Source organism: Perna viridis, chromosome 11 (genome assembly GCF_037379345.1).
Source record: "Perna viridis isolate PV_CMFRI_1.1 ecotype Kerala chromosome 11, ASM3737934v1, whole genome shotgun sequence".
In the NCBI taxonomy this organism is placed as follows: domain Eukaryota; kingdom Metazoa; phylum Mollusca; class Bivalvia; order Mytilida; family Mytilidae; genus Perna; species Perna viridis.
In genome coordinates, this window is record NC_142455.1 from 33806117 (window position 1) to 33821223 (window position 15107).

Sequence of the window (15107 nt, forward strand, 5' to 3'; positions counted from 1 at the left end):
GTCGAAAACTAAATAATACACCATAATTGTTACCATGAGATGCAGAAAATCCAAACATAGCCTGACATGCAACTGTAAGTATTGTTTATTTTCAAACATCAATAAGACGTTTACTATTTACGCGTGAGGATGTTTGTTCTGCATAGACTTTTCTTATAAACGTGATAGTATGCGTTTTACCTGTTACAGTATAATATTCATAAAACAGAGAACGATAACTCGGTAGTTGTTATTTTTCTGTTTCTGGCAATAAAATATATTTTACTAATTTTTGAAAAGACCATGGCTACTAAGAACATTTGTAAGCGCTTATGAGATATAAAATAGTTGAGACAGGTAAAATGTAACGCATTATTATGAAAACAAACCGTTGTTAGAAGATTTTAATGACGTTCATATGTATGGACTTAAACTTACATTCAAGAGAAAAATTAAACTTTCAAGACAAAACAGAAATGAAATTATTTTAGTAGGTAAAACAACAATCGTTTGTCATAGGTAGAAACATAAATAGTGACACCAAATGTAGTATAGCACACACACACACACACACACAGAGAGAGAGAGAGAGAGAGAGAGAGAGAGAGAGAGAGAGAGAGAGAGAGAGAGAGAGAGAGAGCAAAACCAAGTATTTATTATATCACGTATGTCTAAAAATGAATTATATAATTCCTCTTTTGAAAATAGATATTCCAAGACAATTAGGTTAACAAACGCATCTACCATATATCTCGCTTAACATTACTATAAATATAACGCAATAATTTTATACCAATCCGGATTTTTTTCTATAAATTGCGAAAACTCCCTTTTTAAGTCCTGTTCACATGAGCATGTCTTTACCTGGAAAAAATACGCGGTTAAGTAATACACAGGAACATGTCATGAGTTAAAGGTCACCTGGTGGTAACCCCAATAGGACCTAACTTGGTATATATTCTGCGAAAAATTGCTTTTGTTTTATAACTTTTATCTTTTATCTTTTATACAATTAGCTGGAATAATACAAATTATGGCGGATAGTTTTATTCTGAGCAATGGACAAAGAATTCCAGGCATTGGATTTGGGACATCAAGAGTAAGAAATCTTTTATTTCATTTATTCTTAAGTCAAATAAGAAATAAATACAACAACTTTTGTAAAACGTGCATTTGTAATTGTGCATATTTTCCTGAATTTATTTTACTTTTTGTTTATAATATATATATATTGACTCTTTTGTATTTTAAGAATTTACTTCTCTATAATACAATAATAATCTAGAATATGTACATCGAAAGTAAATCGCTATACATAATTAAAGTCTAGTTATCAAGACGATGGACGTTACATTATGGCATTGTATCTGCCTCTGGATGACTAAGAATAACACAATAAATAAGATTTAGGTATTGAGTTATAAAGCGTACTTTACTGTACATATTTTTAAAAGGTTATGATAATTAACAAAATATCCGATTCTACTATACACATTGTTATACAATTCTAAGTCTTATGGCACAAAATTTCTGTTTTAACTGAAAAAAACCATTATCAGAAAGAGTATCCAACATCAATGGCTTAAATTTTAACATAAATTTCTTAAATTGCAAGGTAGCTTGCAGTGATAACTAGGTCATTTTCTTATCATGCAGACATAAACCCACACACGCAGGTACATAAATGTTATTACTTATTAGAGCATTATTAATCAATATACCAAAGGTTTTGTAAGTAATATATGTCTTTAGAGGTCATGAGAGCAAATCAATATTAATATAACCATTCAATATTATTAGTGGCATTTGTTTCTATTTAATACGCGTTTTTGATAGTTCGTGGAGATGAATGGCATTATAGCAATAGTTTATGTGTCAAGTTAGTTTGACAGGTTTAGTCCTGGTTTTGCATTGTAATTGTAATACAAGTACTGTACAATTGTAAGCTACAAGTAATGCTACTTTACTTGAAATAAATTTCTCATTATGTAATACGTAATCTGCAATTTGAAAGATTTGAAATAATAATTCTTGAGCTTTCAAATGATAACAGTAATATCATTGCAATGCTTCAATCAAAATAATTAAAAAGCATACAATTACCATTTTCAGATTACTTATATTTCAAAATGACATTGATTTTCCCTTCACCTATTTTTCCATTCACCTTTTACAAATATGTTTTATAAAACTATGTACAAGTGTATCGTTTTGTAGTAATGAAACTCTTTATCTAAAACAATACGAATGACATTTTGCAGTCTATATGTTCGACTTCCGAAAACCAAAATATTTGTTGGCATGAAATTAATTGACGAATTTTTCTTCATTTCGTTTCATCCCACTTAACAGGCGTTTCTAAAGACACAAAGGGAATGCAACAAGGATATCCATTTCTTCTTGTGTTATATGATGTCAAATGAAGGACAATCAAACATCTATCTCAAATTTGAAATATTTCATTTTAATGCATATGTAGTATTGTGTACATCACCTTGTCATCTCTCGTATATGATTCTTTTGTATTGTGTAATTCATAAAAGGCTATATGCTACAATAATCATGACGCAATCATTAATCTGGACAGATAAAGTTCGGAACATATAAAGTTCATATTACAGGTGCTTTTTTTGGTGTTTTCATCACCACATTTTATTCATTTGCAACATGACAGAGGTCACTGGCGAACCAAGACATGCTTACCTTTCCAGACCACCTAATACCACTTTTTTTTTTGTTTTGCATTGTTTTTGTTTTTGTTTTTTTATAATTTGTTTCTTATTGCAAGCACTTTATTTTTTTAGAAGCAGCTTTTTTTTCTTATCTTCTGTTTGGTTTTGGTTTCGTTATACACGTAGTTCGTCTCTATGTTCATGTTTTAGTTATACTTGTAATTTTGTGTTTCTTAAATTGTCCTTCTTTTTGATGCTTTGGTATATTTTTTGCTGATACTGAAACAGAAATTACTTTTATCGTGAAACGAAACGAAAACAGACTTTCGGATCTCAATATATGACTCTAAAAAATCTAAATTATTTTTTTTCTATATTATTCAAATAAAAAGTATGTTTCATTTAAATGACTCGTTTGCCTTCAGATTACTACTGACAATATGCATCGGGTGATTTTTGAAGCTCTGGATCACGGATACAGACATTTTGACACAGCCCATGCCTACAGGACAGAACGCGCATTAGGACATGCCTTAGAAGATGCTATCATATACAATAAGGTGAAAAGATCGGAACTTCATATCACAACTAAGGTGGGTTGTGTACAAAAAGTCAATTCTTGTACTGCGTGATATTTCCTCATTGTTACAAAATGTAAATGCATGTATCTACATGTTACTAAGAATCTAAGAACATTTTTGGTTAATGCCCTTTAGAATGGCATGTACTTTTCTCATTTAAAAAAAATATTATCTAATTATGTCAATGTTTTATGAATATTAGCTTTGTAAAACAAAAAAAGTGTCATTTTTCTGAGAATAAAAGGTAAATAATCGCTTTCTCATAAATTACCTCATGCAATATGCTGAAATGACAGTAACAAAACATGTATTTAAATTATTTAATGGGAATTGTGTGTCAATGTTAAGTACAAAAGCATGAATAAAATTGTATACGTATTAAATATAGTTACATTCTATTAACTTTTAAAGTTTGTTGACTATTTTTTTAAAGATCTGCTTGTAATTTTTAACCGGTGCATTTGTCATGAAGACGCATTTGAACACGATATTTCAATGTGATACAAAGTTCACTCTCTGAATCAAGAAATTGATTGAACTGTCATATATCAATTTTTATAGTCCAACTATTTTTTCCCAGGAAGTCTGTAATTCTACACGACTTACAGACTAGGGAAGTACATGGAATGCTAATTTCGTCTGTACATGTACCTTTCAAACAGTTATTAAATTTACTTGAATAAATTATCTATAAAGACAATAGCAAAATGTCAAATGCTTACTGTTTACCTACATATTCATTGTCATTGGAATGAAAATCTAAAATATATGATCATGACCCAAATCTATGTAGCAGCTGTAGGCAAACCATTAGACATTCTGGTCGTGAAGAACGCTTATCTTGACATGGAATAATGCATATACATACAGAAGTGAGAGATATTTCACGTAAGAAAACCTACAATACATGCCATGCCTGGTGCAATATTAGATTCGAATCCCGACCGCGTCATACCAATGACTCTCCGCCAAGCACGCAGTATTTAGAGGGTATAGTGACGATTGGTGATGACATCAGATTGAGAGAACTGTCTTCTACGCGTGTTTTTTTTTCTCTCCATATCCTATCTATTTTAATTAATCTTTTAGCTTCCTTGTTACCATATGCAGAAGGATAGAATAGAATCTTCACTTAGAGAAAGTCTTAAAAATCTAAGGATGGACTACGTCGACCTTTACCTAATACATGTTCCTGCCTCTATCAAAGTAGGTATATCTATTGTATACTCCCTACCTCGGTCAAAGTACGTATTATTGTACACTCCCTACCTTGGACAAAGTAGGTATATTTATTGTATACATCCTGCCTTTATCAAAGTAGGTATATCTATTGTATACATCCTGCCTTTATCAAAGTAGGTATATCTACTGTATACACCCTGCCTCGTTCAATACTCTTTTGCATATCTCGCTATGTACAACTGACGACTAATAACCTATAACTAAAATTGAATTACATACATGGGAGGTACATTTTAACATCTTTCTCAATTTTCGTGCCATGTATAGATTAGCTACTTTTGAAATTTATAGATTTCATGTAATTTGCAATCGGTGGATTTATTTAAATACATAGCGAGAACATGCATAATAAGTAGTACCCATCATGAAGGAGCAATTCATTTATCGACATGAACAACAGCGCCGTCTCAATTTGAATGATTTTTTTTCTAACTATAACTGTTCAATTTTATTCAAAAATATAGCCTAAATTGTTACCAATCCAGGTAGTTTTCCCTGGTAATTCACGTGTAAGATCAAACAATCACATTTATATAGTAGCCTTAGAATGCTCTCAGAGTTCATGGCTTAAGCGGATGGGTTTAGAGTAGTCATGTTACTCTGTTTTACTAACATACATGTATGGTTGACCTCTGGAAAATTAGTATCTGTCATATCCATGCATTTCGTATATGACACATTAACCATTCTGTATAGGTCGATCTCTACCTGTTACTCTTCATAAATATATATATATATATAAACTATAAATATAGCCTCGTCCCGTATCCGTTAACGTATACAATACACGTCCGTGCCTTAAAAGGGTTGTTAGCCAATGCACGCCCCCATTTCAATCACCGTATGTGCTACATATCATGTTCTTTAGTATGTACTTCACCAGTGATTGATGACTCTGTCTCGTCAACTATATGTCACTATGATTAATATCCTATATCGGATACTACAATTAGTGATAATTTTATAACTGTAAATAAATTCCACGATATAATATGAAATGTACACTCTATAGATATTTGGAACTCTTTTGTTATTCATGACTGACCAAAACCATAACATGCATGTCTGAGAAGTTTCCACTGACCTTATGTATCACATTCTACGCGGTCCTTCAGTTTATTATGTTTATTCTTTCTTTATTTGTGATGCATTACCCTAAAAGTCCAATGTTTCAATGCTAGCTTTTAGATTTTTAAGGGTCGGTGTTACCTAAAAAACAATCCAAGGCATTGTTATATTTTAATTATATTGTAAGCTTCACATTTTTGTTTTGCAAAAAACAAAAACAAACAAACAAAAAACAAACAAAAAAACAAAACAAAAAAAAACCAAAAAAAACACGAATCGCTTTATTTTAAACTGCGACAAAATCGGATATTTTTTGTGGGGAGCGTTAGGATTGGTAGTAAATTGGACTCAATATCATCTCTACTGTTTTGAAAATCAAATTGTTTTTGTACGTGTATTTCGAGAGAAAAAAAAATATTTGAACTCATGAGTAAAAATTATGCTCATTGAATTACACTTATATAACTCATTTAGCTCCACGAATGATTCAGGTAGACTTCACTGTACAAAGATATTGTCTGTAGTGAAGTATGGACAGTAAGCTAGTTGCAATATCACCTACTCTCGTAGTGGCATTAATCATATGTGGATACTTTAAAATTCAAAATATTTACTTCAAAAACTAAAATCCCGAAGCTTTTCGGAAATAAGTTCTCTCCAAACTTTTGACTTCTCAATCATTCCACTACGTTGCCACATGATAAATTAAATCTCGTTTGAAAGGACTTAGTCGTAAATCTTTTGCTGAAGTTTTTTTTCTAACAAGTTGGCATTCCAATGGGCACTATCTCTGCTCGTCTCCTAACCGATTTGTTTTTATATTCATACGAGACTGAATTTCTTCAGAATTTCGCAAAGAATAAAAATATAAAAGGTGTTAAATCCTTTAACTTTACATACAGATATGTTGATGTCCATTAACAACCTTTTGGTAAATGGTTACTTTCAATATATCCAACATAGCTCGAGATAAATGAGACTATAGAAACAGCTTTAGCATCTTTTTGGACATCTCGAATTTGAACAGTGGTCATCTCAACACTAAGACTTATGATAAAAGCGACAACTTAAATTCTAATATCATAAATTTTCCTTACCAGTGCAGCAATATACCTTCATCTCCTGTGTATGTTTTTTTTATATTTCACAACTGATTCGCTACGCTAGAGCAAGTACTAACGAATCTGATTTCCTTGAACGCCATAAATATCAGCATGACATGTGAAGAAACGCGTCTCAAAAAGGTCTCTTGCCAAATTCTATTTTAGATATAAGTACTTGGTTGAAAAATACTCAGTGTTTTCTAAAATAATGTGTAATTGTTTTCTTTTTGTAAATTGTTCTTTGTGCTGATGTGATCGTTGATTTACCAATTATGACGCAATAGCATACACATGCTATTTAATCACCATTGGTATATTCACGCCGCAATGGAAGGGCGAGATTTAGCGCACTGTAAAACCTAGATTTAACACATCATTTCGTTTGAAATGCCTGAACCAAGTCAGGACCAATGCGGTATCAGCTACTCCGTTGGTGTGATATCTATTTTGCCAGATTTGTTTTGAACTTGACGTGATTATTGACCGGATTATTGTTCGGTAATTTTGTTGTTACCCTTATTTTATTATATATTTCTTTTTTAATCTGGTATCAAATGCCTTTCAAGTCAGTTATAGAATAACTAATTGGATAATAGCACGTACAATTAATTTGGCTACTTCCAAAGAAAATAAACTATGAAGAACCGGAAGCACTGAATTTGAACCATGGTCTCTTTAGTCTTGCATGAACAAAGGTATCACATTTATTTTATTGTTATTTATTCGCTGCAATTATCCATGTCCATGTCATTATCCATCAATACCCCGAAGCTACGTGATTTGTCCTGATCTTACCATGGCGCTGGTACTGACCACCAGTTATATATAGTACTGTAGTACATAGTCCTGGGGCGAGATGGTCGAGCGGTTAAGACATCACGAGTTCGACACCATTGTGGGTTAGACATAACATATGGCAAGTACCTGAGGCCAAGGATCAGTTTTATAGCTTGGAATATGGGACATTCCTCCCCTACTTCTTTTGTAAACAATGGTAAATTTTGTCTGATTTTCACGCTGTTTATTATTTTTTTTCGTGGATGAATTTTTCTTTTATACATAGTATATGACAGAAAGGTACTTAAGTAAAAGTCAAGGTGTATTTTAATGTGACATATATACCAATTTATTTGATGTCGATGTATGTTTACTTACAGGAGGAATCTGAACACACGCCGTACCCAAGTTGCTCCTCGGATGACTATGACTATCCCGATATCGTAGAAATCTGGAAGGTAAGGTGACATTATATCCTTGATGGGAATGGGGGTAACGTCGGATTCCTGACGGATATGGTTGGCAACAACAGATTCTTGATGGTTTGTTTTGTTTGTTTGTTGGGGTTTAACGTCCGAGCAGCATGATTCTTGATGGCAATGGGTGACAACATCAGATTCCTTCAAATGAATGGATGACAATATCAGAAATAATCTATCCACATTTATTTAGTTGACACATTTAGGTTATTTTCTTTAAATAAGATTACCTCTTTATTTTTCACAATTTTGTATTTCTTTAAAGAATTTAATTTACTCATGATACGCTCTGTTTTACAATGCAAAATTTTTATTTGAATTGGTGATGCAAAAATCTTCGTTGAAAAAATTTGAGGTGAAAATAACTTTCTTAGATAGCATTCCTTTACGGCACCAACTGCTTCGCCGCCCCGAGGGCTCGTTTGTTCGAAACTTTATGCGCTGGATAATTTGTAAAGATAGTATTAAATAGTATTATCAAGTGGATAACTTTTTTTTCAAGCGGGTTAACTGTATGGCCCACCTTGCTAACAAATTACATGCACGTCACCGATTGTTACTGCACTTTCAGTGGCAAGGTGGACGTTGCCGTCAGTGAATAGGTTCGTGACCATCTCTGTCATATCATAATTTTCCACTTTCATTTTTACCCGGATTCGACATCGTGTGAGCAAATTGGCGGGTGGACGACGAGTATCTTTCCCGGTGCATCTGATCCATATAGCTTTTATACGTATTCAGGTAACGAAAATATGGTACTAAATAAGAACAGATACAATCAACGAATAGAGAATTGAACAAAAGCAATCATAGTACACCTACAAAATCTTAAATAATTCTAAATATAAACCAAAGCAAAAGAAAGGAATCTACATTCAATTCTTGATTCAAAATTCATTTTTTTCGCTATTGTTGTACTTTAATTTTATGGTTGTTTTATGTAGGAGATGGAAAATCTTGTGGATGCGGGATTAACGAGGGCCATAGGACTTTCCAACTTTAACTCCAATCAGATTGATAGAATATGTAACAGTGCCAAGATAAAACCGGTCGTTAACCAGGTAAGATTATCCTTCACCTTGTCTAAATGATTGTTGTTTTAAATCGCTGTAAATGTTTCATTATCACAATAAAAGACTCGTGTATACGAAGGGGACTATAAAATCCAAGCACGGATCCAGGGATTTTGAAAGGGGTATCAGTCTGTTGTAAATGTATGCTCATATTTGAATAAATTTTGCACAAAACTAACAAAATGTGTTTCTACATGTACAAAAGGGGACTTCAACAACCCGTCCTCCTGGATACGCCTCTGAAATTCAATTGTGCATGCGTGTAAACGAACCTTACAATGTACAATTACAGATTGAATGTCATGGATACCTTCAACAAAGTAAACTGATTGACCATTGCAAGAAACGAAACATATCCGTCACAGCCTATGCACCACTTGGGTCACCAGGATTACAAATAAGGTTAGATACCTGTATATGTAATTAGTGAAGATTGGTTAGGCAGTTAATTGTTACTTCTAAGACAACTCTAAGTACACCATTGCTAAAAGCTCAATATGAACGATGTTTAATGGTGAGCATTTACGTGTAACGCGCGATATTAGCATTTATCACTTTACATGTATGTGATTAAAAATATTACAAAGAGTACATGTAACAACACCTTTGTTAGTAGGTAAATGTAAGAACACGTATGTTAGTAGGTACATGTAACAACACGTCTGTTAGTAGGAACATGTACATGTAACAACACCTTGTTAGTAGGTACATGTAACAACACGTCTGTTAGTAGGTACATTTAACCACACGTCTGTTAGTAGGTACATGTAACAACACGTTTGTTAGGTAGGATTTTCTCGTCGACTTTCTATTACCACACAGTTGGAACACCTAGATAAACCCCAAGATCGCGGCCACTGGCTACAATGACAAATCTGACCACAAACAATTCGAGTGCGTACATTTTAACAATGGCGTTTTTATTACTTTTACTTAACTGTCGTGGTGATACAATATTTGAATATTTTTTGTTTGTTAATTATGCTATAGATTTGTGTTTGTTTCTTTTACAAATTGTATTATATGATATGTTCTTTATTCCAGAAACAATGGTAAATGCTTTCCCCTACAGGAAGAGCCGATTGTTCAAAAGATTGCAAAATGTCACCAGAAAACAACGGCACAGGTAAATACAGTGCATGTTGGTTTGGTAATATGTTACATGTATTTCAAGTATTTTTAATACATGTAAATAAATCTATAAATTAATTAATAATGGTCTTTGTTGGTGATTTACGACGTAACTAACGTTTTTTTTTTCATTAGTGTATTAGTTGTTTTATATTTTTGTTAACGTCCATAAATTAAAAAATGTCTTTACAAAACGTGAATACAATGTATTTTAAGAAGACTTTACTAGATGTTTCTAGAAAAAGCAGATAAGGTTCAACCTACCGGTGGGCTTGGTCCATGCTCCCAGATACTAGTGGAGTTCGAGTTGCTCATTTACTTCTTTGACTTTGTATGTATTATATTGAATATTTTATGTTCTTTGTTGTGTTTGTCTGTTTTCCGTGTTTGGTCTTTATCCCTTGATTACATTCATTTGATTTCCGCTAGAATCCCCTGATTACTCTTACTATGCTTTGATCTGGTAGTTTTCAGAAAAAAATCGTTTTTATTTTGTATAAACCAATCGGCTGTATCAGCACGTACATCGAAAAAAAAAACAAAAAAAAACAAGGTGTACATATTAACAAATACAAAACTAAACGTTACAATCCAATTCTAACACCTAATTGCATGTACATGTAACAAATTGTTTCTCCATTTAGATATTATTACGTCATCTGCTACAGAGAGGACTGATTCTGATACCCAAGACCGAGAACCCGGAACGAATGAGACTTAACCTTGAGGTAAGATCACGTGCTTTCTAGTAGACGTATACCCATGATAGAATTGACAATTGTAGTGATATCTAAACACGAAAGAAACACCAATTTGACCGATTTAGAACTTTTTACCTTTGACCCTGTCGATTTATGGATAAATTAGGCCAAAATGTTCAATCAAAACAGAGTTTATGAGATGTTATTTTCATAAGTTTGAATTGATTTACAATGACGTGGAAGTGCATGAATTAGAGCTACAGAATAACATATACAAATGTAAGTTCAGTATGTACACGTTTGTAATATCGAGTTATTGCACATGTGTTTAACTAGCTCTCATACGGGTGATTTGTTTTTTCTTTGTAGATCCAGAAATTCTCTTTGACCTCAAATGAAATGAAAGAATTGTCAAAGCTAGATTGTAACAGACGGATATTTTGTTTCAAAGGGTAAGAATGGACAGACAATATAGTGTTCTCTACTTTTACTTTGTATGTATTATTTTAGTTACTTTATGTTCTTTGTTGTCTATGTCTGTTTCCCATGTCTGGTCTTTTCCCTGGATTACATTCTTTTGATTACCGCTAGAATCTTGGTTCCCTTGATTACTCTTTTCTATTTTAGTTTATCTGATGAATTGATAATTTATAGCTCCCGATGTCCTCTGCCGTTACCTTCAGTTTTATACAACACTATGGAAAAATAATTGAAAAGAGGATACAGATTAATTTTTGTTAACCAAATGTAAGCTTTATCCGCGCCAGACATACGTCTGATATTGATATCTATTTTTTTTTTCAGAATGCAAGACCATCCAGAGTATCCGTTCAAGGAACAATTTTGACATTAACTGTGAAGAATGGGGTTGTACATAGAACTTTAATTTATTCAATGCTGTTATCGTATATATTAACACGAGCTTGGACTCGGCCTAGTCATTTGTAAATGTACCTATAGATCTAGTCATTTTCACCTGTACTTCAAAGTCTAGTCATTCAGTGTATATGTATCTAAAACCTCATCATTTATACATGTACCAAAAGCCTAGTCATTTGTATAGGTACCTAAAACCTAGTCACTATTACATGTACCAAAAGCCTAGTCATTTATACATGTACCTAAAATGTGTCGCTTATTCATGTAGCTTAAATGCTACTTGTGTATACATTGTACGCGTATCTTAAAGTCTTGTTAATTATATATGTATATGTACCAACAAGCATATAAATGTATATACATTTGTACATGTACCAAAACCTGGTCATTTAGAAATGAACTTAAAACGTAGTATTTAGTTCGATTAAACGAACTTTTAAGTACTACACCTTGGCTAAATGCAATTAGTTATATTCTGTGCTTCGTGGACCATTTTATATTAAAGAGCAACCATTTCATTCTTATATAATTCGAGCACAATAATTGAATTTGAAATAAAAAAGTATGACCATATAGCGTGTGATAAAAATCAGGACAATAACGTTTGATAAAACCAGGACAAGAAATACTCATGTTCCTGTACATACAAATGTATATAGCCGTTACACAAAGAAAAAAAGATAAAAATGCCTTATGGCCCTATGGCATCTAGAAGAAGGTGAAGCGGAAATGGCCGAGTACTTCCAATTCAATCTGGTCCGATCTAAAATGAAATGGTTTCTCCCTTGGTCTGTCTTGCTGTTCTGTAAATAAGTGTGTTGATGATGTTACTTTGTACATATATTTTGTATCTATTTTTACACTTTAAATTGACGACTGCTGGTGTGACAGTCTTCTATAAATGAATGCTGTATAAAGTGCAACAAATCCACTGTATCAAATGCTGCACATTTACAGATATTTTACTTTATTTATTCTTAATTGACACCAAATGTGGATCCAATCTAACCAGATTGTTTAGCCACTTAATTATTTTTGTTACTCCATGTGAACTGTACCTAACATGTAATACATTGTCATTAAATAGTTAAAACAAGACATTGTTACTCTTTATACCACAGAAATATTTTGAACATTTACAAGCTTGTACATGTACATGTACATGTAATTTCGTACAATCGTGCATATATGGAAACCTTAAAAAGTGAATATTATCTTTTTGATATACCCAACTCAACATAATATCAAGAATTGAAAATCTTTTTTAAATTCATCAGACAGTTTAATCTTACAACACAAGAATTAAGAATTTCCATTCTTTCATAGGATGGCACCAATTCATAAAAAAAGTTTGCTTGGTAACCTCTAGCTTTGCTGGAATACAAAGTCAGAAAATTTCGTCAACAGTTGCAAGAGTAAGCAAGAGAACCAAAATGACCTCTACCATCGCTGAAGTGCACAGGAAATTCAGCTAAAATACTATCAAATTTCTGAAAGTAGCGGTACGGCCTATAAATGGATAAACTCAATTTACTCATCGTTATTAGTAGTATTCTGAGACTGTTAATACATGTACGACGTACCCTAACATATTCAAGAATTACTGACTGGTCAAAAAATGGCGATAACATAAACTGCCTTTTTCGAGTACTTCGTAGGGCAGCTTGATACGACAGGAGAGGTATAGCTCTGAATAACATGTACAAGCATGGACACACTTTCAGGCTTGATACAGCTCTGAATTTTCATTGCCATTTAATATTTGACACAGGCCCCTTACTCCTGTCCAAACCCCCAAAAACAATCAAAGACTTCATTTTGGGATATTGCTCTTTATGGTTCAATACCAAAGAGTTTTAACTCAACTTGTTGTCTAGAAATTTTGAAAAAAGCTTGCTTTTTTTGTCTCCTCATTCATTTTAAGTTCATGTCATCACAACCCCAAATTCGATCGAACAGACATGTGTTTTGGCCTTATGGCACCTTGAGGTTATTTCAAAGTGATCAAATCACGCTTGAAGTAAAGTTATAGTTGGGAAATCATGAAAAATCCCTAATTCTTAACCGAATCAATAACAAACGCATAGGTCAATACCAGACTACCGTATATGTGTATTGTGTACGCGTATATTGTTAAACTATACACGTACATGTAAACTGAAAGTGAAAACGTAAACAATTTGAACGAAGTTAAACATTATACATGAATGTAAATAAATACATTTGATTATTATAAGATCACATTTGGATGCATTTTAGAAACGGTTAATCAAGGAAACAGGAATTCGAAAAGTATTCAAAAAGACAAAACACAAAAGGGAAATAGACACACATCACAAATAATACGAAAAAAAAACATAATAACACAAGCATAGAGACAAAACTGAATGAGGAACACGGACTTAAAAATATTGGGATCACCGACCAGGTGTACATGAAAAGCGTCCCCTATTATCTACAAACACCCGAGTTGCTCGTAAAGTGTCACGTTCGGTGAAGATGAAAGAAGAAAGAATCGTTTCTTATGATCCAGATACACCATACTAATCCACGATTTCATGATGACGACCATAAAACTTTAGTAGTGACGACTTTAATCTTGTAGCAACATAACCCTTTTCCAGAAGCATAATTGTAACAAGTATAGCGCCTTACAAGAAGTCCAAGTACATGTAGTTTCGGTAAACTCTAGATCTGGAATAACGTATGGGTGATATGAAAACTCCATAAGTATGCGCTAAAGTGATGTTGCCATATTTAAAATGACAATTTACGATAAGGAAAGAGAGGTCATCGCGTTTGTCGTTATAGTGTCTGCAGTGTATTTCAGTTTCATTTCGATAGATCCCCGAATCTGGGGTTGTTTAAAGACAGAATGTCATAAACATAGCGGAAACTGAGATCAAAGGTAATGTTCCTTCCTTTGGATAACGTCAGCTATAACGTCAACCTCACAAGAAATATAGAATAGGTCAGACTGAAACGGAGCACAACTTATTCCCATTGGGAAAAAAACACGTCCACCATGCACAGTGGACAAAGATGTTGTCGATAAACATAATACCAGCACTTTGGCAACATCTTCTCTTATGTATTTTGAAGATGATTAGGAAATGTTGAAGTCTTTTCTTTACAAAGTATGAAGAATCTCTGTCAAGTTCTACGTCTTCGTATCAAGGTGTTCCGTTTTTCCTAGAGTAACAACGATAAATAAGGCTTCCAAGTCAGGATTTTAACTGAGGAATAGTAGTATAACGAGATGATAAAGCATAGGCCTACTTGGTGTATATACCCCGATAATTATCTAGCATTGACAGTTTCAAGACCTTTCAAATTTTCAGAATCAACATTTGATACCAGTACTACGAGGAAAACAAGTGGTAGAATATCATCATTCCCATTTCTATAGATAGACAGAAACA

General features: G+C 33.0%; 1 protein-coding gene across 1 annotated transcript; it reads left to right on the forward strand.

Annotated features, from left to right (window-relative positions):
• Nucleotides 1-986: 986 nt before the first annotated feature.
• LOC148603815 (1,5-anhydro-D-fructose reductase-like) lies at nucleotides 987-12775 on the forward strand. The gene is made up of 10 exons (XM_088553447.1): nucleotides 987-1078; nucleotides 3077-3244; nucleotides 4322-4438; nucleotides 7803-7880; nucleotides 8846-8962; nucleotides 9267-9376; nucleotides 10019-10100; nucleotides 10750-10833; nucleotides 11176-11258; nucleotides 11611-12775. The coding sequence occupies exons 1-10, from the start codon at nucleotides 1013-1015 to the stop codon at nucleotides 11651-11653; spliced, it is 948 nt and encodes a 315-aa protein (XP_088409573.1). The 5' UTR covers nucleotides 987-1012; the 3' UTR covers nucleotides 11654-12775.
• The last annotated feature ends 2332 nt before the right edge of the window (nucleotides 12776-15107 follow it).